The sequence below is a fragment of the Polyodon spathula genome, chromosome 22 (genome assembly GCF_017654505.1).
Source record: "Polyodon spathula isolate WHYD16114869_AA chromosome 22, ASM1765450v1, whole genome shotgun sequence".
Taxonomy (NCBI): Eukaryota; Metazoa; Chordata; class Actinopteri; order Acipenseriformes; family Polyodontidae; genus Polyodon; species Polyodon spathula.
In genome coordinates this window covers 21,060,905-21,084,406 of record NC_054555.1, presented here as the reverse complement: position 1 = coordinate 21,084,406, position 23,502 = coordinate 21,060,905, and the positions used below count along the sequence as shown (strand labels likewise).

The 23,502-nt window shown below is 39.2% G+C and overlaps 2 protein-coding genes across 6 annotated transcripts in view; both read right to left on the bottom strand.

Annotated features, from left to right (window-relative positions):
* The window catches only part of LOC121296783 (tetratricopeptide repeat protein 28-like), a 406,425-nt gene extending 400,225 nt beyond the window's left edge, over nucleotides 1-6,200 (bottom strand). For both annotated transcript variants that reach the window (XM_041222559.1, XM_041222560.1), the window contains exon 1: nucleotides 5,991-6,200. In XM_041222559.1, coding sequence (XP_041078493.1) covers nucleotides 5,991-6,020 — 30 coding nt within the window. In that variant the 5' untranslated portion in view covers nucleotides 6,021-6,200. The remainder of the gene's footprint in view (nucleotides 1-5,990) is intronic.
* Nucleotides 6,201-9,456: 3,256 nt separating this feature from the next.
* On the bottom strand, nucleotides 9,457-22,269 carry mzt2b (mitotic spindle organizing protein 2B). Of its 4 annotated transcripts, none has more exons than XM_041223644.1 (5): nucleotides 22,004-22,269; nucleotides 20,833-21,023; nucleotides 20,208-20,356; nucleotides 15,970-16,158; nucleotides 9,457-10,924 (listed from the first exon to the last, which is right to left on the bottom strand). In XM_041223644.1, exons 1-5 carry the CDS (start codon nucleotides 22,157-22,159, stop codon nucleotides 10,761-10,763), a joined length of 849 nt encoding a protein of 282 aa, XP_041079578.1. In that variant the 5' UTR covers nucleotides 22,160-22,269; the 3' UTR covers nucleotides 9,457-10,760. The 4 variants fall into 4 exon arrangements, with proteins under 4 accessions (XP_041079578.1, XP_041079580.1, XP_041079579.1 ...); XM_041223646.1 differs by having other exon boundaries at nucleotides 16,021-16,158; XM_041223645.1 differs by having other exon boundaries at nucleotides 15,970-16,155; nucleotides 22,004-22,268.
* Nucleotides 22,270-23,502: the final 1,233 nt, after the last annotated feature.

Here is a 23,502-nt window from a genome sequence, read left to right as displayed (position 1 = left end):
CAGTAGGAGTTAACAGAAAAGGTGATGCTGGTATCCTTTGAAGAACTGACACGAAAAGTTTCTGCATTACCAGCATCTGATGGGATTTCGTGCGTCATGGATTTGAAAAAACTTCTCTGCAAAGTATGTGACACAGACAATGATATAAACAGTGAAAAGCACACCACTGGAGGCTGTGGAAAGCACTTTGGATTCAGTCTGAACTACTTTACTGCACAGCTACACAGCTGAACCCTAGGTACAGACAGACAACATTTCCAGCAAGGCAGAAGTTACTCACATAGTTTGTACATTTACTTATTTATTTTTTTATTGCACAAGACGTTTAATGTTTTCTTCAGGGGAAGAGGTTGGAAAAAGAATACTCTTTGGCACTCATGTTTAAGATGTCTTACGATCCTTCACTAAGTAACACTTTGAAACTGCATACGGCAGCTGAGCAAGTGCGTTGTCTAAGTAAATGTGTCTTGGAAAAATGAGAGGTAAATATTGAGCCAATAGCATTCTACCTGCTGAGAACAGATCATGTGTAAACCTGAATGGGCTGCAGCACTCCGGATCTGGCAGATTTAGTAAGTGCTGAAAGAGAAAACCTGATCAGCCCACCCTGGAGGTCATGGGGCCAGCTGAATCTATTTGAAGGCTTCCACTTTGTACCAGTCAGTGTCTTACCATTCTTGTGTTTTGAATTGTAACTTTTATAATAGCCAATAGCGATACTAGCATTCATCCAGCGGCCACAGAGTAAGAACACCACAAGAGGCTCCTCTCCAAACATGTTCAATGCAGGCATGATAATAGGGCTCAATTTTAAGGCTTGTCCGTTTGCCCGGGACAGCAAAAAATTCTGTAAGAATGCAGTGGTAGTAGCTGAAGATCATATAGGTACTGGGATGCCCCTTCGGTAATGTACAAAGCAACATACCTCTTGTGCATTACCAATCGATAAGCAGTTTCAGTCAGCCACTCGCCGGACTACTATGGGATGGAGAGTGTGTCCCGCAGGTGACTGTACCTCTGTGTGGGAGTTTACAAAAGCATAAAGACTCCAGTCACAGGGATGCTTAATCATGTGCTCCAGTACTGTTTCATTCCTGCTTTATTATCACATCTAGATCTGTTTTCAAGTTACTTTTTGGCATACGTATTCACGTGTATTTGTTTTCAGCATGTGCAAATTAAGCAGAAGTTGTAAACTTTGATAAAAACCCTTCTGCAGGTGCCTTTTCTGCCAAGCAGCTCCACACTCTCTTATACAGACCACTCTACCCATTAGCAAGAGCTGTATTCATTTGCGTATTCAGTCAGGAGCACTGACAGGCTAACATTAAGGCTAACATTAATATAATAATAAACTTTATTTTATATAGCACCTTCAAAAGCAATCATCTCAGAAACAAGGAAAAGGAATCATAAAAATGCCTTTCAAAAAAAGTAAGTTTTTAAGCTAGATTTAAAAACACTCAGTTTCTGAATCCCTGATGTCTAACGGAACAGAGTTCCACAGTTTTGGGGCATAGCAACAGAAGGCCCTGTCGCCCACAGAACGCAGGCGAACAGAAGGGGCACACAGCAGTCTAAGATAGGTGGAGTGGAGGTTGCGAGTGGGTGTGTAATGTGATCCCTAGAACATGACTTAGACAAAATTCTAGCCGCAGAATGATAAACATATTGCAGTTTGTTTAGAATGCTCCTAGAGACACCAGCGAGCAAGGCATTACAATAATCAATCCTAGAGAAAACAAATGCATGAGCCAGTTGTTCAGCTGCAGATACAGAGAGCACAGGTTGAAGCCTAGCTAGATTTCTGAGGTCAAAAAATGAAACCTTGAAAGTATTCAGCACATGCGGTTCAAAGATTAAACCAGTATCAAAAAATCACACCCAAATTTTTCATTTTAGATCTGAACTCAAATACGGTACCATCAACGGACAAATTTACAGCACTGGTTTTACGTAGCTGATGGGAAGTACCTAACAACATAATCTCATTCTTATTACAATTTAGGAGTTAAAAATGTTGCAAAATCTTTTAATATCAGAGATATAGGCAGTAAGAACAGAGGCAGCAGCATCAATATCAGCTGATACACACACATCAGTTTTACTTTGTGAAATATTTTTACTGTCTGTAATAATTGTGTGCTTTTTAAATAATTTTTTACAGTTGCTCTTACACATAAACTCCTCTATATCAAGCTAACATTAAAAAATTATAATCACTTTTATTGCATTATGACACTGTGGCAGTGTCTGGTTTATCACTATGTCATGGGCTTTTACAATATGGCTGTCATAATTCACTAGATTATAACATTTTTAAACAACAGTACAACAAACCCTCAATTCTCATTTTCACCCTAATTTGGTTCACTAATTAGCTACCTATTATTACCAAAAAATAACATGCACGGTTAACAACTCCTCAAACTGGGGGGGGGGGGGTGCAGAAAGGGTTCAGGGGGTCCGGAAATAACCTAATTTCTTACTTCAATACCTGCTCAGTCAGTTGCAGTAAAAATTTTGTAGAGAGACGTGTTATGAACGTCTACCTAATACACCATTATTTTAATGTTAAATCAACAGATGGAGGTATTTCTGTTATATATTATATACGAGGGGAATAGTCACTACAAATGGGGCCCCAGTTAGAAAACATTTGAGAGCCGCTGCTCTAGACACATGGTTTGTGACAACTGGATAAGCAGTTCTGCAAAGTGAAGGGTCATGTACGTAGCGTAGGTACAGGCATGCATATATCACCAGTGGGGATAAACAAGCATGTCAGTGACATTCATCAGCAGGGAATTCAGAAAAGACCATTCTTTGTTTTGTTTGTTAAATAAAAACAGTTCAAAACATACAGTATTTAGTTCTATATTTAGACACCAACTTCACCGTTCGCATCAAGTGCCAATTATTTCTTTGGTTGAACCCCCCACCCACCCAAGAATTCAAATTATGCTGTAGTGTTACTATATTCTACTCTAGTTCTAAAAGCACAAACAGGAACATGAAATAGTATTATGAACTGGAAGAGCACTGAACGTTTTGGGGTGTGGGGGAGGAATGGGAAACACAGGGAATGTTCTTCTGTACTGGACTGTTTTATTGTTTTTTATGTTCCTATAAAAATGTTATCACAAAAAAAAAAAAAAAAAAAAGAACTGGAAGAGCTCAAGAGGGCGTGGATGATGTTGCTGTATGAAGCCCAGGTTGTACATTCAGCTTGCACCTTACGGTTTGGAATAGTGTGTGAATTGAGTGCTCATGGAAGGGGAGTCAGCAGGCTTGTTGCCATAGCGCTCCCCCCCCACACATCTCTGCTAGCGAACACCCTCTGCCAGTCCTGGGCCTCTCTCAAAAAGGAAAGAATAAGAGGCCTGTGCCAACAGTGCTACCTAACCCCCTGCTACCCATTTTGTGTGAGATTTTTCAATGATTTAAATTATTTCAATTTCAGTTGTCTTTACCGTCACAATGTTAGTTTTGTTTTAGTAATTTTCATGTACAGTACATGACAATACATGGCAATTTTTTTTTTTTTTTTTTTTTTTTAATTATCCATTTTGTTAGTTGTCTATTACATAATTATACTTTGTTGAAATGGTAGCCATATCAGCCCCTAGATGATAGACAAAGAGAAGGAGATGTGATCTCTTTTATTGAACTAACTAAACAAAAATGTAACATAAGCTTTCATCTGAAGAATAGACCTTTGAAGTCTTGAAAGCTCATGATTAATTTTTGTTTTGTTAGTCCACTTAAAGATATCACATCTCCGTCTCTGTCTATAATTATACCTGAAATGCTGCACATGCTTCCTTCTATACATTCGTATTTCACTAGAATACTTTAGTACCTAATATTCTATTACAAAACAATCCTGAAATCATACAAAATGCACAACTATGCAAAATAATTGCAGCCCAGGTTACACTATAATTAAAACTCCATGCCCTTTGACATCCATAAAAAGACTGGTCCGCTCACTCCACTGGCTCCCAATCACCGCTCGCATCCAGTTCAAGACTCTTGTACTCGCCTACCGATGCCTTGACCAGACAGCTACCTCCAGACCCCCATCTCTCCACTCCGTCTACACTAGAAGACTGGCTGTACCTCCTCTACTCTCCCCTGCCTCCAGAGCCCGCTCCTTCTCCACCCTCGCCCCGCAGTGGTGGAACGACCTCCCTATGGATGTGAGGGCTGCCCAGTCCCTGACCATCTTCCGGCGCCTTCTCAAGACACTCCTCAGACAACTCCTGTAAAATTCAACTCTTCTGTCCTGGCAGAGTTGCCAGATCCGCGGTTTTCCCGCGGAATTGGGCTACTTAAAAAACACAGTTGCAGGAAATATTAAGGAGTCGCGGGTTGATAATGTAATTAGATTAGTGGTATAACTTTAAAAGATTGAACTGTTTTCATGTTTGCAATATTGTTTGGGATACAGTACCAGCATTAGTATTTCAACGAAGGGCTCACTCTGTAATTCCGTTGCTGGTCTGGTATGAATGTTGATTTGTCCCTTCAGAGCTTCCGTATGAATTTGTTGATAGTGACATGTGGATGAGCTGTACTGCCGCTTGTAGTTTTTATCAAATTTATACCAGGTATCTTTTCTTACGAAAGCTTTTGATTGATTTTTTTTTTTTTTTTTTTTTTTTATGCATAGGCCTGTGTGTTAATAACAAGCTTGCTTTCAGTTAAAACAAATAATTTGGCTATTTTTGAAGTGACTTTGGGCTATAAACTGCAGAAATCTGGCTACACTGCCTCCTGGACAATATAGCACTCTGCCCTTAATGCACTTTAACTTACACTTATCTGCTCCCTATTTTACTGTATTTAATCCTGCACTTAACCCAATCTGTAGTATTTCGTATTTCATTTGCACTCGTATCTAACCCTGACGTAACTATCAACACTTTTATCTGCTCTTAAACTGCCCCAATATCAAATCATACTGTGTTTTTGTATTTGCTCTTATTAGGTCTGAAGTAATTGTATTTTGTATCTTGCTCTTAATTGTTCTGTAATTCTTGCTATGTATTTTGTATACAACTGTAAGTCGCCCTGGCTAAGGGTGTCTGCTAAGAAATAAATAATAATAATAATAATAATAATAATAATAATAATAATAATAATAATGTATACAATATTTGAGTTTGTTTTTCCATTTGGAGCCAGTGCAAGTACATCTTGTCTGAATGCATCTTGTATTGTAATCCAATGATTAAAATACACTTTAATACCACTGAGTTTGCACAAGCAATGTTATCACTGCCCTGCACCTTGAACACCTTTGTTCTTGGCTATTTATTCGATTTGGAATTTGCAGGTATTAAAAATCAACACTATAGTAGCGACTGCTTTCTAATAAGTAATAACTGTAGTTTAAACTGACTCTAGCGCGGTCAAGCTGCAATCAAACTATGCGACCCGCAGCACAGGTACCAGGATGCGGCTGTTTATTGCGCTGTATTTGAAATATTTGCATATTCTGAATTAGTATTTTTTTTAAAAAAGCTAACGACACAAGAGCACGCTAAAAGAGAGCCGAAATATAATAACGCTAAGAGATCATGCATATTAATGTTTAAATTATTGGCTAGCACCCCTGTAAAATAAGAATATGCACAGATCTATATAAAGGGGGTTAATGTCTACATGGCTGATTTTTATGTTCGGGCAGATTAAATAAACCCGTGAGGTTAAAACAGATACTCAGTCATTGGTACTGCCTACACTTATTCGTTGCTTCTTTTCTGATTATGAAAGGTTGGTGACATCTATATTCATATGAAAATAGTGCAGGAAAAAAACCTTCTGTACGTTCAGTAAAGTCTCTCTAATTTAATAGCCACGCGTACTAAAGCAAAGTTTTAACAAAATGATAACGCCGTATTTTGTAAAGAAAATATAGCTTGTGTGTGTGTGCGTTAAATAAGCACAACACACGCCACAGGAAACAACTGCAAACTACTTACTTTTTCTTTTCTTGTTGCCTGTTTCTCCATCCTGACTGATTCTTGCTGCGGTAGTCAGTTATAGAATTTCAGCCCATGTTATTTTTCCAAGTCAAAATAAACAGTTTACTCGCCGCCGTCATTCTACAATAATTGTGGAAAACCGTTATCCTGAGTCTGCACACTCCTAAGCTTTTCTCTGGGAAAAGTTCGCCATGTTGTGGGAGTTTTTTTTTTTTTTTTTTTTTTTTTTTTTTTTTTTAACTTGGCTGTGTTGCTACAGCAGATTCGTTCTCCCTCTGCAGGCAGATTGAGTTGAGATGGCCTCAGCAGCGCAGGTTTCAGATGCTAGCTTAACCAAACAATGAGATCAGGCTACTGGAGTTGGGTTACGCGCACTTCCAAAATGAAATAACGGGAACTCTTTTCTCTGGTCTGCTCTGTTTAATCTTTACACTGTTTTTGTCCATAGGTCTTGCCAGCCAATCTTTTGCTGTTGCACGTTCTTCCATATCATCCCTGCTTACCCTGGGACACAGCCTTCACACATCTCATCCTCGCCGACTGCCTTTGCACTTCAGTGTACCAACTTCCTCCTTTCAGCTGTAGCTGCTTTGTGCCTCTCAACGGAGCAGAACTGAATCCAAAGCCTCTTCTTCCCTGTTGTACTTGCTCCATGGTTGTTGTTATTATTATTATTATTATTATTATTATTATTATTATTATTATTATTATTATTATTTCTTAGCAGACACACTTATCCAGGGTGACTTACAGTTGTTACAAAATATCACAGTACAAAGGATCACATTACAAAATGACACATTATAAAATATCACATTACAGATTATCACATTACAAATAAGAGCAGTGATCAATTACAGTAAAATCAGTAGAAAATAAGATCAGATTCAAATGAACAAAATAAAGAATACAGTAAATTACCATTAATAGCAAGTTTAACTAAGAGCAGTTAACATATGGTAAAAAAAATACTTGCTTATATGATTAAAGTCCATTAAGATCGCATAGTAAAGTATGATAAGTGGATGAGAATGATTTCAAATAAAAGCAATTACAAAAAACGTGAATACAGATACCTTTAAGTGCAAAATCAAGTTCCAGATACAGGAAGTAATTATAATTATATCACTGATACAAAGGGCATCCTTTGCTGCCCACTTTCCCCAGTTCTCACTACTAAGATGCTCCTGGGACAATTGAAGGCTGAAGGAGAATGGAGAAAGCAGGCAGATGTTGCTACAACTGCCCTTCCACCTGACATTGTATTGTGATCAGTCTCAGCACGCTTTGTTCTCCTGGTGCCATGGGAGGATTCTGGTATGCTGAGTTAGCTGCCGAGGTGGATCAGCGGTGGTATAGCGTCTATGGTTTATCCAGTAGAGGTGGATCAGCGGGGTGCAGAGTCTGGGTTTATCCAGTAGAGGTGGATCAGCGGGATGGAGAGTCTGGGTTTATCCAGTAGAGGTGGATCAGCAGGGTGCAGAGTCTGGGTTTATCCAGTAGAGGTGGATCAGCGGGGGTGCAGAGTCTGGGTTTATCCAGTAGAGGTGGATCAGCGGGGTGCAGAGTCTGGTTTTATCCAGTAGAGGTGGATCAGCGGGGGTAGAGAGTCAGGGTTTATCCAGTAGAGGTGGATCAGCGGGGGTGGAGAGTCTGGGTTTATCCAGAAATGGATCAGCGGGGTGCAGAGTCTGGGTTTATCCAGTAGAGGTGGATCAGCGGGGGTAGAGAGTCTGGGTTTATCCAGTAGAGGTGGATCAGCAGGGCGCAGTCTGGGTTCATCTAGTAGAGGTGGCTCAGCGGGGTGCAGAGTATGGGTTTATCCAGTGGAGGTGGAGTGTCTGGGTTTATCCAGTAGAGATGGATCAGCGGGGTGCAGAGTCTGGGTTTATCCAGTAGAGGGGGATCAGCGGGGTGCAGAGTCTGGGTTTATCCAGTAGAGGTGGATCAGCGGGGTGGAGAGTCTGGGTTTATCCAGTAGAGGTGGATCAGCGGGGTGGAGAGTCTGGGTTTATCCAGTAGAGGTGGATCAGCGGGGTGCAGAGTCTGGGTTTAGCCAGTAGAGGTGGATCAGCGGGGGTGGAGAGTCTGGGTTCATCTAGTAGAGGTGGATCAGCGGGGGTGGAGAGTCTGGGTTTATCCAGTAGAGGTGGATCAGCGGGGTGCAGAGTCTGGGTTCATCTAGTAGAGGTGGATCAGCGGGGTGCAGAGTATGGGTTTATCCAGTGGAGGTGGAGAGTCTGGGTTTATCCAGTAGAGATGGATCAGCGGGGTGGAGAGTCTGGGTTTATCCAGTAGAGGTGGATCAGCGGGGGTGGAGAGTCTGGGTTTATCCAGTAGAGGTGGATCAGCGGGGGTGGAGAGTCTGGGTTTATCCAGTAGAGGTGGATCAGCGGGGGTGGAGAGTCTGGGTTTATCCAGTAGAGGTGGATCAGCGGGGGTGGAGAGTCTGGGTTTATCCAGTAGAGGTGGATCAGCGGGGGTGGAGTGGGTTTATCAGCGGGGGTGGAGAGTCTGGGTTTATCCAGTAGAGGTGGATCAGCGGGGGTGGAGAGTCTGGGTTTATCCAGTAGAGGTGGATCAGCGGGGGTGGAGAGTCTGGGTTCATCTAGTAGAGGTGGATCAGCGGGGGTGGAGTCTCGGTTTATCCAGTGGAGGTGGAGAGTCCAGGTTTATCCAGTAGAGGTGGATCAGCGGGGGTGGAGAGTCTGGGTTTATCCAGTAGAGGTGGATCAGCGGGGGTGGAGAGTCTGGGTTTATCCAGTAGAGGTGGATCAGCGGGGGTGGAAAGTCTGGGTTCATCTAGTAGAGGTGGGTTGTCAGGGATTTGTCATGCACTCCATGACCCGGCTTCTCAGAGATATTGGATTCAGTGGACAGGATAACGAAGGCTGTATCCATGGAGGCAGAGAAGTAGTAATTGACTGGTTGAGGAGGAAACCTCAAAAGAGAGGTGATGAAAGAAGTTAACGTCAGTGAAAATGAATAGATGGGTAAGGTAAGTAAACTGGGCTGGTCTGGGTGGGGGTGGAAGCGGTGGTGCTGGGACAGGTGTGGGCTAAATCGACTAAACACCAAAGACTGGAGGTGCCCAGATCCCTGTGAAGTGCCCCACCCAGCCCATTCCAGACAGGGTGGCCACACTATGGTTAATCCCTGGAGCCAGCGTCGCTGCTGCTGTGTGCTGATGTGCCAGGGAGGGCGTAAATTGGCTAATTCTTAGAGCCAGCATTACACTCCAGCCATCAATACTGGGATGTCCTTGTTACTTGGCAGAGGAAAAGCACTGGAGTCTCATATATGTGCGCAGGTGTTTCAATGAAACTATGTCTTAGTTGGTCCCCCACCATTATGATTTAATTTTATCTTGGCAAAAGCAGAGTCCAATATGCTGCCACCACCTTTGATCTACCAGGAGGTCTGGTGAATGGAAGAGAAGAGAGGGACTATGAGACAAAAGCAGTAATATTCAAGGGTCTTTATTAAGCAAAAATGAACATAAAATGTACAAACACTCAAATGCAAGGCAGCTACGCTGGGCAGCAAACCTAAAACCAAATCTGGGACAACACAGCAAGGGACCCCTAAAGGCAGTTAGTTGTAACCACCACAGTGACCAAAAGAACCAATGAAACTATCAAAACCACATACCCACAAATGTGGCACACAAACACAATTAAGTGAAAACTGCAAACCAGTATACATAACAAACTAATATAAAGCAAAACTGTAAAGGAGCAATAATGTGAATCAAAGAAACCCCTAAACATTGTGCTCTTTAAACAAGTCACTGCCTCCTGCATGTTCCCAGTATTTTGAAGTAACTGTCCAGCGTTCCATGTAAAAAGACAAACAAAATGCTAAAAGTGTAAAAGAAAATGCATTGAATGTAAAAACACAAAGGTTTAACATGGTCCCGTTTCCACAAGTTATTTATTCATTTAGACAAGCGTCCAGTTTGTCCAGCAGTCCACACCTCTTTGACAGTGTCAAGACAGCCTCGCTCCGTTTCACTGACTATAGCCCGTGATTAGTGATTGGACTGGTTGTTTATAGTTCAGCCGCTTTGTTCCTGCTCCTCTACACTCCCGTCCCATCCATCTATATACTGGGAGAGCCATCCCAGTCACAAGGTGTAAGCCAGCATTCAGACCGACAGAAACCCACACATGTAACATTGCTTGTACCTTGTATTCAGTCAATCTTCCCTCTACACCTGCCTCTCAAGAAAGCTTATAAATATATGATTGAGTTAACATCAACTTTGTGTTGCTTTGAAAAACAAACAAACAAAATAAAAAACCACAAGAACATAACAGAAGCATTTATATAAATAAACTGCTCCCTGGGCCTGGGGAACAATGCATTGTCTGGTGTCTGGGTAATTTTAGCAATATTTCTGTCTATGTTGCTGTCCCCAGTCTGGAATCACTGGTGTAGAAGTGTGGAATAATGACAAGAGGTGCAACTATGAAGCAACAGAATTACAACCAGCAAAAACAAATCTCTTTACAGCTAGTTTGTTTTTCCTGTTACAGTTGTTTTATTCATCTAATTGAACTCTCCTTGTGCCGTTATACAACATGCTGTCAAAATACTGACTTGAACGTAACTGGCTAGGCAACACCGACCTAAGGGATTTGTTTTTAAACACTCTGTTTAATATGTTTTTATTTTTTTTAAATGCTGACGTATTGTCCTATAGAAATGTCTTGTGCCAGTCATGGGACAGACCGTTGCAGCGCAGAGCTGGACGGTGTGCTGTAATTAACTGGAGCTGTGCTGCAAGCCGCTGCTGCCTGTGCTTTTCCCAGACTTGTGCAGCCTGGAGGCGCTGGGCTGACGAGGAGCCCGCTGGCTGGAGCCGTCACGCCCACTCCTCTCTGCTGGGACCTGGCTGCCACACACAACAGGGCTTGGCTTGTTTCTCGCTGGGAAAGAAAACAAAACAAAGCAGGACAGAAAAATAACATTTAGTTTGTACATGTTCAGTGTTTTGTTTCAAATGTTCTAATGTCACGAATGTACATCTGTTCCCCACATACATTTTTTATTTGTCCTTCTATTTTTGAAAGTCCTGGAGCCAGCATTACCTGAAGCACACGTCTACAATAGAAAGAAATTAAGGTATGTCATACTACAAGTGAAATAGATGTGTTGTTGTAATTAAGATATATTAGAGTTTACTAGTTTTAGAGTTCAAATTTAACTTCGATCTAGCACTGAATCATAACTCATAGACCCATCCCCATGTTTACTGTACTGGGGCCTAACTGGAATGCTCTCTATGTATCTGATAACTCATCTACCCAAAATGTGAAGTTGAAAAAGAAGAGATGTTATTTTGTGTGTACAGAGGGTCTAAAGTTGTATAGATCTGGTCTGGAGTCCTGTGCTCCCTTACTTTTGATCTTGCACATTCAGCTATCCACAATTACTTCTGAGTTCATAGTCAGCACAGAATTTGAAGTGAAAAGGCATGACAAGGTAGTAAAACAGAAACTACAATAATTACTGTAATACGGTCTTAATACAGTATTAGCACACATTTGTAATAGTGGCTGTTTTGTACTTAGCTGACACGTGTTATATTTTGTTTTGCTGCTTGCAAAATTGCAGTTTTTAATATCCGATAATGCTCTGACTTCTCTTGAAATTCTACATAACCATTTTGTGAAAATATTCTATGATCCCCTATGTAACAAGGTACCAACCACCCACTCAAAGCAGTCCGAGTGGCAAGGCATATCTTACCTTTACCAGCTTAAAATTGCATTTAAATATAGTTCCCATAAAGGGCAAATGGGCATCACTGTGCATCTGCCTGTCACTCAAAGTTAATAAAACACAGTAAAAACACCCACAAACCGCAAACCGCATGCCTAAATCACCATGATCATTTAAAACCCAACTTGACGAAGTTTTGAGATCAATCAGCCACTCGGGACCGGACAAGCACTGACAGGCCAAATGGGCTCCTTTTGTAAATTTCCATGTTCTTAACTCAAAGCATACGCAGTTAATACAGGCAGCATACATACCTCCAATACGAGTATTTAGATATGTCATAATAATGTTTGTGGCTGTTTGACCCAAATCAGTAGTAATGATCTGCTATAGTGGGCATGTACTAAGTATTGGTAAGTATCCCACGTTCCCTTATCAAATCTAGCATTTACACAAAAATCCATTGCTTAAAGCAATGAGGAACAACAATGACATCCTGTTATTGTCTAAACAATTTGTCTCAGAGGTTGTGCTTGCAGTCTGCAAATTCAATATTGGGTCATTTCATATCAAATATACCAATGGTCCCCACCTCACAAGATTCTCTGGAATCTCTCTACATGGAAGACTTGTATCTGGAAGTGTTAGTTCCCAAAATATTCGCTCTCAACTCTTATTAGTTTTTAAGTTGTTTTACTTTTCTGAGGTCAGATTATTCCAGATATCTTCTGTTTAGAAACTCCGCCTACGCAATGCAGTGAGATCAGCGTGTGGATTCTGCTCAAAACCTTTACCTGAGTACGTCCAGAGAAAATGTCAACACAACTGAATATGCGCATCACACAGTATATGCAAAAACTTACTGAGACGTAGAGACAAACCGGGAATCACCATGTATCGCAAGATTATGATAACCTCAGCAATTTAAGACATAAGGACGCGCGTAGCAAATTTAGTCAGAAATTGACAAGGGAATCTCCAGATAAATGAAAAAAGTAACATGCACACAGGCAGTGTCAGGTTTACTAGATTATGCAAAAATCTTTTTAAAGGGGAACTGTACTCAAAATAACAAGGCTCTCTAAATGCTCTGTATACATAAAAAATGCATCTCGCTGCGCCAATTTTGTTAAGTTATGCTTTTGGCCAGTATTTCAATTTTTTTGTCCGCTTTCTGGGTCAGCTGGAAATGCAAGCCTTCGCCGTATTGGAACCTTTCTGGCCCCGCTGTTATGTCATATCTTTGACAGCCACCCACACCAGTGAACGCCGGCAGGGTGAATTATGTCGGAATCCAAAGCATTCGGGTGCAAAAATAACAAAAGGAAGGAACAGTAACAAAAAGTATTTTTGTGTGTCTAAAGCCTTTAAACCAACAAAGGGAGGCCATAACCAAACAATGGCTACATAATATAGGAACGGGACATCCACTCAATAGAACACTGTGTGTGACTATAGAGCGAGTCAACAGCAGGACGGCACACAAAGCACAACATAAGAGAGCTCCAATACATTCAATGTTCATTTGTTTTAATGGTTCTTATAAAATATATTGCCAAGGAGAGGCTGAAAATGTGTCAAAAGCTTTAGTTAACACGTTTTCTATTGAAATGGTTATGTATTTGCTCTACAGTTCCCCTTTAAAAAGAAATAGACAGACAGTTTCCAAGATTATGACACATTCGATACCTTGTACTAAAGAAGGAAATTAACAAGTTTTGTCAAAATCAGACAAGTGTGCAGTTTCATAAACAAAGATATCATTACTGTTTTTAATTGTAAAATGTGTTCAGCTATCATCATTTACATGAATGTATTTGAAAATATGTACAGTAACTTTCCAGCATGAAGCCAGTGAGGTACTAAAATAGCAGTTTATCTTTTGGGGGAAATGATGCACCTCATGTCATTAATCCATGTATTAGTCGGCTTTATTTCAATACAGTATTATTCAGATGCACCTCTAATCCTGTTAACTTTGTTAACTGTTCATTGTTTCACTGAAAGGTTTAAAGTAAATGCGTTAAAAGTAAAACATTAAAAAAGTGCAATTGTGCCAAGAAAATCAGGTAGAAAAAAACAAACAAATTACAGTAATTAGAACATTCTGATTACTGACAGACACAATACATAACTGCACACACAGTGAATCAGAAGCTTTGCGCAAGTCCAATACTTTGAAATGCTGGTACTACACTGAAACACATTTTACACACAGATCTATGTACTATAGATACAGTCCAGTATCACACATAACAAAATAGAAAGAATGGGATCTCACATTCACTACTATAGAAGCGGGGATTCCAAATTTGTCAATATCCCTGTTTAGTTTTCAATACAAACATGTTTTTAAATCTTACTGAAAGGGTTCAGAATGTATTGGACTTGCTTGGCACGGAGAAATGAAAACCAAAAAAAAAAGCAGCAAGATGTGTGTCTATCAGAAATTAACACTGCACCAAAGAGAGACTTGAAACTAGAAGACACATGAAACAGCTTGAGTACTCTGTAAGCATAGAAAAATGAATCCCCTCTCAGCTATTACACACAGTTCATAAGGAAACAACAGGCGTTTATTAGTTTATCACTGACGTATGCAGAGCATCCTGGGGTTGAAAAGCTTGTGTTACCAACTACAGAGGTCAATAAAGCTTACATAGCAATTGCCTACAACAAGAACAATGCTCTCTCCAGGATTCTTTATTTTATTTGCAATTATATGCATGTTAAATTAAAAGTGATGTGCTGACTGCATATCTGTGAGGTAGAAATAACCAGCAGCTCAAATTGATTTGTATTAGAACTAATCATTACTACTTTTTCAGTCTTGATTTAAAAACAATGCTGGATATTTCAACCAAATAATAACAAGCAAGGTGTGGTTTGACAAAAGCATGGTTATGAATGTTTGCAATTATGTTTCACATTCATACAGTATATGAGGTATTTTGCACAAACAATGGATTCCAAGGAGAATGCAATATTAAGAGCAACAATCAACTCTCTCAGCCCATCCCTAACAGCCAGATCACACCAGGAACCAGAAACTACCAATTCTGACAACTCCTTCCACTTAAAATCCAGGAAAGCCTGTTTTTGACCATTTTATCAGTGTGTCCTCAACACAAGCAAATAGGGTGGGCTGCATTTAGATTTTTAAGGGAAATGGTAATCTTGCTGAAGTTAATAATGAAGTAATACAGAGATGTGTAGATCTGAGAACCATTGTATATATTAAAAAATTAATATAAAACAGAACATTATCTTTATTTAAGCAATAAGCCACGACAGGTGTGAACTGTTGTGAATAACTGGACGATCTTCAGAGATGAGGTGTACACAGACCCTTACCTGTGCACTGTTGTCTATTGTTACTTAATGTGTCAATTTGGGTGAAGAGTGATGGAGCTGTATCTGTGTGGTTGAGCAGCTCTGTCTGAGCATCTCTATAAACTTGTCATTGCAATATCTAACTATTTTATTAGGAAAGAGGTTAAAGCTAATTGAAACAATGTTATACATTCTATAAACCTTGTGTGCATTAGCTGAAAACATCTGTAGGCTATACAAATGCAAAATACCATGACATGAAAAAACAAAACCATAAATTAATGTAAAAACAAAATGGGAAAGAATACAGAAATGTGACTTTTTTCAACAAAAACCATCCCCTGTGGCATAATCAATGGGTAACGGCATAGCAGACTGAATGGTTTGTAAACATGAAGTAAAACGGATGTGAAAAAGTTCTGCATCATTGACACTGTATGTCCAGATGTTATATCAACGAAACAACATGGCAGTGAGACAGTCTACTGTACACCACATGTAATGGAACGTTATGAAGGCTCCCTACAATTACACTGTAGATATCAAATCTGTTTTCCAAACTGCTTATATTGGCAGTGTTTTTGGCTAGATTGTAATTACTGTTTTTACTTAGTTTATATGCTTTACATCCATGTTTTTGTATACTATTTTCAATCTTTTTAGAAACCGAAACACATACTTAGATTGTCAAACAACTAAGACAGCTACAGGGTTGAACCCACAATTATCCAGCTCCTGATGTTAATCGAAAGTAATCTAGCTGCTTTGTCAAAAGTGTTCAAATCAGTTTTCCCTTGCCTCTTACTGATCTCCTAAATGTATTGGCTACTTGGCTAATGCAGCCTGGAGGTAGTGTCTGGTTCCTAGTGCAATACCGGTCTGTACCAACCCCAGTAGATAAACTAATAAACAGAACCTGTAAAGGGTGCGAACAGGCAGCAAGAATACTGGAAGGAACCAGGGGGACCTTGAGAGAGAGGCGAGCAAGCATCAGCAGGACTGCAGACCACCATCTTAGTGGTTAGTCTTGGAGGCCGAAGGGAAGAGGAAAAGGAGAGTGGTGCAGGGATTTTACTGTTCTTGGCAGAGACAAATGATTCTTCTACTTCAGGAAAGAAAAGAAACACAAAACAAACACATTAACAAAGAAAAGGTAGCTACTGATGAAGTGCACTGCTTTAAATCTAATGCTTTCACTAAGACTGACACTTCAACATAAATTGTAACTTTCTTTAGCAAAGCATCAGAATTGAAAGAACAGAAAGATCAGATCCAGTTTTATAGTATATATTTTGAAACAAATACTTTACAGAAGAGACTGTAAATGCACTGTGCTTAAAAGCAACATAATATATAACATATACTACTTTTTTAATGCTGCATAATTTGAGAGTTCACAGAAAATATTGCTCTTTTTAGTTTGGGCAATGTTGGGACCTGTTTAGAATAATCCACACACTGTTTCTGCTTTGTGAGGAAATCAGTATTTTGTGTAGAAACCCCTAACTTGGCCATTCTCAATAGAAGTCCAAACAAACTTTACAAGGATCATCGATCAGTTCAAGGTGACATGATCTTTATTTCTATTTTTTTTAAATATATTTCCTAAAAAACTAGATGTAAAATTGGTCTTTGTTCCGTATCATTCTCTTTAGTAGTTTGTGCTCAGATCATTATTTACCTTACTAACTATTCCAGATGGAATGAAAAATAACGTGTGCAACTGTCATTTCTGTTTCCTCAGAAACTGTAATTTTCCATAACCAGAGGATAGAAATTACAGCTGTACACTCCAATTACTCAACACAAAAACATAGGGGTCAAATACCAAATGGGCTGTACTGAACTAGAGAACAGCGCGCTACAAAAAATACTATGGTGTTGTGGGAAGCAATTGAAAAACAAAATGCTTGGTCAACATAGTCAAAAGTACAGAAAATGTAAATGTGCAAACACTGGAACGCCACCTTGCGAGTTGTGAAGGGCATCACCACACAAAAATGAGTGCCTGTGTTATGTTAGAGTTTGGGTTTCCTGAGCCCTGGAGAAGGAATATCAAGTAGCCAAGTAACTTTTATCAAGTTGAATTTTTAAAATCAGCTCAATTCAGAAAGTCAGCGTGGTTTAAAAGTAAATTAGTTAGTAAGTCTGGTAAATAATAATCCAAGCTGAAACAACAACAGAGAATGACAGAAATACACACATATAAAAGAATACCTGCTCCTAAAGCTGAACTAAAGTATAGTTCAGAGCAGAGTGTAATCATAATGCATTTTTGCACCAAAACTCCACACAGAGTGACAGATCTCAACAACACTGCTAAAAATAAAAAAAGGGCGAGTTGCAGGTAAAGAGGATCTGTCTGGCTCTGAAATAAGTGTTGGTACACAATGTGATCTATGCGCACGTAACTATGCTGCCTGTGTCCATTTTCATTGTGTACGCAGTCTTGCAGAAAGCTCTGTAATTGCTGCATATAGGTTTGTGTGTTGGTTTCTTTTTGGATTGCTGCAAGTCCCCTGCAGCAAAATCTCATTGCGTCACAGGCGAGGCAATGCTAGACAACATACAGGTCAGACAATGGCACATAGCTGCATAGTGCAAAAGGGCTGAAGAACAGCGGACAAAAGAAGAGTATCGACAAGCTGATAGATTTGTACACGGAGCATGAGGTATTGTACGTGTGATGTTGAGTCAAAGGGAAACCGCTTCAGGAGACAAGCAGACTCAGAGGCTGTCGTGGTTTAGAAACATGAAGTTAATATGCTAACTCATTATTACTGCTGTAACTGTTCTACAGGACAGAAGTTTGATCATTAACAGTTTCTGAAATATGGTGGGTGGTTAAAACACGTTAAACAAAATAAACAAATGTTTGGATAGTTCACCTATTTTCTGGAAGGATTCAATTATGTTTGTTACAAAATGATCATCAAACAGCTTGTCCATAAGAGACCTTCAATTATAGGACTTAGCTATTTGGTTCTAGTTTTGTAAAATTAACGTATTTCTCTTGTTTGAAAAAAAAAAAAAAACTTAATTAAAAACTGGAGGAAAGGTTTGGACATGCCCAAAATCTCAAAGTGTGTTGCCTCAGCAGAACCTTAGTCACATGACTAGAGAATCAGGAAACATCAAGTAGGGACTCACGGAATATACAGTACATACCCAATATCTCAATATGAAACCAAAGTCCCATGACCACAACACTGCAGCCACATAAGGGCACAAAGTGAAGGGTACCATTATATACCCGAGTAGTTTCCATAATAGTAAAAACAAAAAAGTCAGCTTAAACAATTTAAGGGATATGAGCAACAGAAGGCACGGCTGTGTATTTATAGAAATATCAAACTAATTTTCGTTCCTAAAGGGAGAGAGTATTTTAAGGAGAGAGCTGTGGCTGGTCTTAACTACCTTGTTTATACATTAGTGTCTTATTCATATAAGACCCTGATGAAGAAGCATAATGCAATTGAAGTAACATCTTTATTTCCAATGCACTCCAAGAAGTACTGGTGTGATAAAAAAAGGACCATTATACACACATATATGTGCACAGTAAAAATGATTTTAAAAAAATCAAAACAGTCAATCTGTTTATTTGGTACAGTAGACATGATGCATTACTTCAATACACAAAATATTTGTTTACATTTATACAGCCACAAACAGGTAATTAGTTGTACCTCTCAGTAGCACGCCTCAAAAACCACTAGGTGGAGCAAGTGAGTTGCAACAATGATAAAAACTCAAAGATCTACACCTAGTCATTAGGTTTTATTTCAATACGCTAAAACAACCATTAATAATTACAATGGATAACAAAAAAAAAATATGGTAGTGAGTTTAAAATAGATGCTGTAATCTGCAAAACGCAAACCTGTGCTGGATGACCTGTGTAAGGAATTTTGCAATAGTTTTTGTGTTAGAACTGTTATATGATGTTATTTTCTGTTAGAAATTGAACAAAGAAGCTGGGACTGTAAGGAAATGTGATAGTCCACACTCTTACTGTTAGAATATTTGGAATGTATGGTACTTTCAATAAGAGATATATATATATATATATATATATATATATATATATATATATATATATATATATATATATATATATATATATATAGTTAGATAGATAGATAGATAGATAGATAGAATGTGACATCACTAATAATGTTTATCAGTTTCATTATTTTCTACACCTGCTTACTATTATTATTGGTTACTGGACAACTCAAATTACTCTAAACTCTAAATTATTTCCTCGTGATTTATTGTATTTGCTCTTAAATCAATATGCCACAGACACTAGACAGATGTGATGCAAAAATAAAGATGCATTTCACAACTAACAGCACTGATTGTTTGGTTTATTTTAAATATTTCCAGATCATTAAGCGTTTCACTTGTAGAACTGTCAAAACAATTTACAAATGTTTTCTTAAATTTCAAAAATATTAAAAACCGAGGAGGAAGGAAAACCAAGTTCTGTAGCGGTTAACTGTGCTCTTTGACTGGTTTTGTGCCATTTATGTCTGGCAGAGAAGTAGAGCAGTTCAGAACAGGGTGCCAGTTAGTACTTAACACACACATGACCTACTTGCAGAACACAATCTATTTACTGATATATTAAATCAAGGCCTGATGAAATGAGCGAGATCTGATCTGCATGCACTGCACAGCACGTGTGGATGCAGTTGCGGCCTCCGCTGGCTAGTTCACAAAGGCGAGAGCTCAGCAGGTTAGTTTCAACGAAGTGCCAGTTTGATCAAAGTTCTTAGGAAAGGTACATTTGACGTATTGGCAAAATAAAGTTTGCCGCTGTGGTCATGATCCTTCTAAATTAGTTTCTTAGGGTGTGGTAATGATTAATTTATTCGCTTTCAAACGAAGCCTGTTTAACACACAATGACACCAGTTAACACCTCTATAGCATGTGTCAACCAAATCTCGCGCCAGGAACAGAGAGCAAAGCCTGTCACGGACAAACACATAGAAGGCAAGAGAAAACAGAGAGCAGACAGAATTACCCATTTTGTGTTTGGATTTCACAAGGAAACCTGTGGTTTGTTTTGAATTGAGTGGTGCTTGTATATTAGCATGAACCTTTCCTTCAATAAAAAGGGCAGAGTTGCCAACGCTTGATCTAACCTCTGGACTCCGACGTGGCGTTCTGTATCCCAGTGGAGGAACTCTCTCCTGTGGAGGTGTCAGCAATTCTCTGTCCAGCACACATTGCTTTGAGCATCTGGAAAACTGCAAGGGGGGCCACATTCATCTTTAACAGATCCACAATGATCCTGTTCAATGAACGGTACGAGGAAGGAAATGCACAGTACAAAAACAATGTTACAGTACACTGTTAAATAATCTACCAGTTACTTCTACTAAAAAACAGCAGGTCAGCTGAATTGTTGGCAATATTACAAAAAGAAAATGGAAATACATTGAGCAGCATTTACAGACAATCATATACTTGTACAATAATAACCCTTTCCAAAATAGTTCAAGAATTATAAAGATGCAGAATTCAGGTCATTGTCTGCTAGGTTAAACAGAAGCCCTAACCCTTAAAGGCTTTGGTTAACCAGTAAAAACTTCCATTTAGGCCATTAACGCTGAAGGTAATTGTAGCTAAAAAAAATAATTCCATAAATCTATCGACACTTGACTTGCACATCACTACATTAAAGTGTGTTTGAGGTTTCATACTTTTAGTGACGTTCTAGGTCCTTTATAAAACTTCAGCCTATAGCCTTTCTATTGCATCACTCACTTGAAGACCTCCTGATCCATAGCAATGCCTGCAGCCTGTGTGAGCTCAAACAGGTCTGTCTCCTCTGCATTCAGAACTTTCTTTTTCTTCATGGCATATTTCTGGACGTTGCCGCTGACTGTGGCGACCAGTGGCTGGGACTCCAGACCTGAGCCCAGTGTTGTTGGCTGCTGTGGAAGAGCCATTGGGATCTGAAAAACAAAACTTTGTTATTAATTGATTTATTCATCACGGGGGACTTTGACTTTCCAAGCATCAACCGGGACAACCTCACGGACAGTGGTGTCAGAGCTTGCAAAGGTGGAATGACAATTCAATCAGAAATGTCCCTACTAGTGAAAGAGCTTGTCAAATAACCTCAGGGTACAGAAAATATGGGATATTAGAAACAAGCGACCACAATACAAAACAGTAACATCATGAATTCTGGTCTACAGCTTTACAGAAGCCAACTTTGAAAGAGTAAGACAAAATTTGGTGAATCTGAGACATAATGTTAATTAATAATAATTCTTTACACAGAAACAGTAAACTCATGGAAAGAAAAGTATCTGAACTGCCTCCCTTTATTGCTTAGTATAGCCAGGTAGTAATGTGTCTTTGACTTCCAAACTGGTCTCATGGACAGTTTATTTAAATGTTACATCTGTTTAATTGTAAAAGTCATCAATGTCAGACTAATGGCTAGTGCAATACTTAATGATGTTTAAACATATCATTACAAAAAAATTAGAGCCGTCTATTAGTCACTGGTATGACCCGAATGATAAACGAGTACATCGTTAAATACTTACAATTTTAATTATTTACTTCTGTGTGCTATGAAGTAATATTGCTATGAAATACTCAAGCACAAAATATGTTTGCAAAGCGTTCAGTTCAATGCTGATGTGTGTAGAATGTTAAATGTTAACCGTTTTCAAATTATTTCACATTTCATTTATATTGGCAAAAAATAACCTTACACCGGTAGTCAATTCGTAGACGCTTTACATATTTCCAGTTACACTTACAGTGGCATCCAACTGCACTCTTACAAAATAACTGCACAATATCAATATTTTAACTATAGCCTTTATCCTTTATATCTCCCATATTGTCTCATAACCGGTAGGTAAATACTGTATAGCAGCCTGTTAAAATGTCATACATTTATTTGTATTCATTGTACCTGTAAATTTGCAGTGTGGAGTGACCTGTAGCAAACAAAAATATACCTTCCTCCCTGGAAACGGCCCCGGATTGAAACGAAACGTTCACTTCCGCCGATGCAGTCTCCCCAGCCAATCGAGACAAACAGAATCACGAAACACAAATTCTTGAACATCTGTCAAATTCGGACTGTAGTGTTTATTTATTGGGAAATGAGCGTTTACATGCAAACGGTAAAGAAAAGCATTGAGTCTTTAAAGCCACGTTCTTTTTACAGACTCAGTCTGCGCAGTCAGGCAGCAGAGTTTTCAAAAGTAGCTGCGCTGCAGGAAAGACGAGGAATTATGTATTTGCTGATCATAATACGTATAACCAGGAATCCAAGTACTACCTGTGGGAATGCATTTGATTAACTTTTTCAAGTTATTTAGATCTGTGGTCTAATTTGTATTAAATTTATGCAGGTGGTTTTTGTAAGAACAACGCTTGCGGCTAGTTTCATAGACCCTGACAAGTACTAATCTTGCATTCCTTTATCTTAAACAACATTACTTTAGGTATTCCAAGATTAATGGTAATCAAGTTCTGTGAAACCAGCCGTTGATATTTACCAGCTGTATGTGTGCTGCTGCAGGAGTCGGTCGGACTGCAGCTAGCGCGGTTATATGAACTAGAACGCAACCCCATTGTTATGTCTACCACATACCATTAGAGGTCGTTGTATACCACGAAATGCTTAGCAAATCACAGCCAATACTGTCTTTTTAAGCCTAAAAAAGCCCCAGAATGCTGAGAATGTGGGTTTAATACATGCCATTAATGCACACGTGCACTGTGCCATCGCTGGTCTGTTTGTATAGTAAATGTATTAATACTGTAGCAGTTAGCAACTCGAGCAAAATTGGATTTCTGATGTGAAAACTATGGCAATACTATATATTTTAATAGAGATGTGGTTTAACTACAAACATTATAGTAAAACTATAGTTTACAATATGTACTACATTAAAACTATACTTGCAGTTGGTTAATTTGAACTGTGAAATTCATTTGATATTTGCAACCATAACACCTAAACTTTTTAAACCAACTTTAATGTGAAGCTGATCGGTTGTGAATATTTTCTCAACCTTTGTTATATGTGAACCCTTGCTTTAGCTGTGAATAATTTACATTGTCTTTTGTTTTAAGTGGATTCCACTTGGGGGAAAAAATTGCCCAACTACTCCTGCAGTACCAAGCAAGGAAGAGAGGAGGTACAGAGCGAGACAGTCCCGAGGTTGTGGGATTAACACATGCATAGTTCTAAACACGGTGTTATGTTTAGAAAGAGCATTACTAAAGAGATGCACGACTGAGTGAAGGTATCTCTCAGCTTCCACTCTCAATTAAATGTAGTTATAGCTTGGCTCTCCAAGTCTGAGTGCTTTATTGAACATCGAACACAGTAAACCCCCCTGTCAAAGAGAAAGCTGCTGCTTACTGGAGCGTAGCTGCTTTGTGAGCCTCAATGCACCT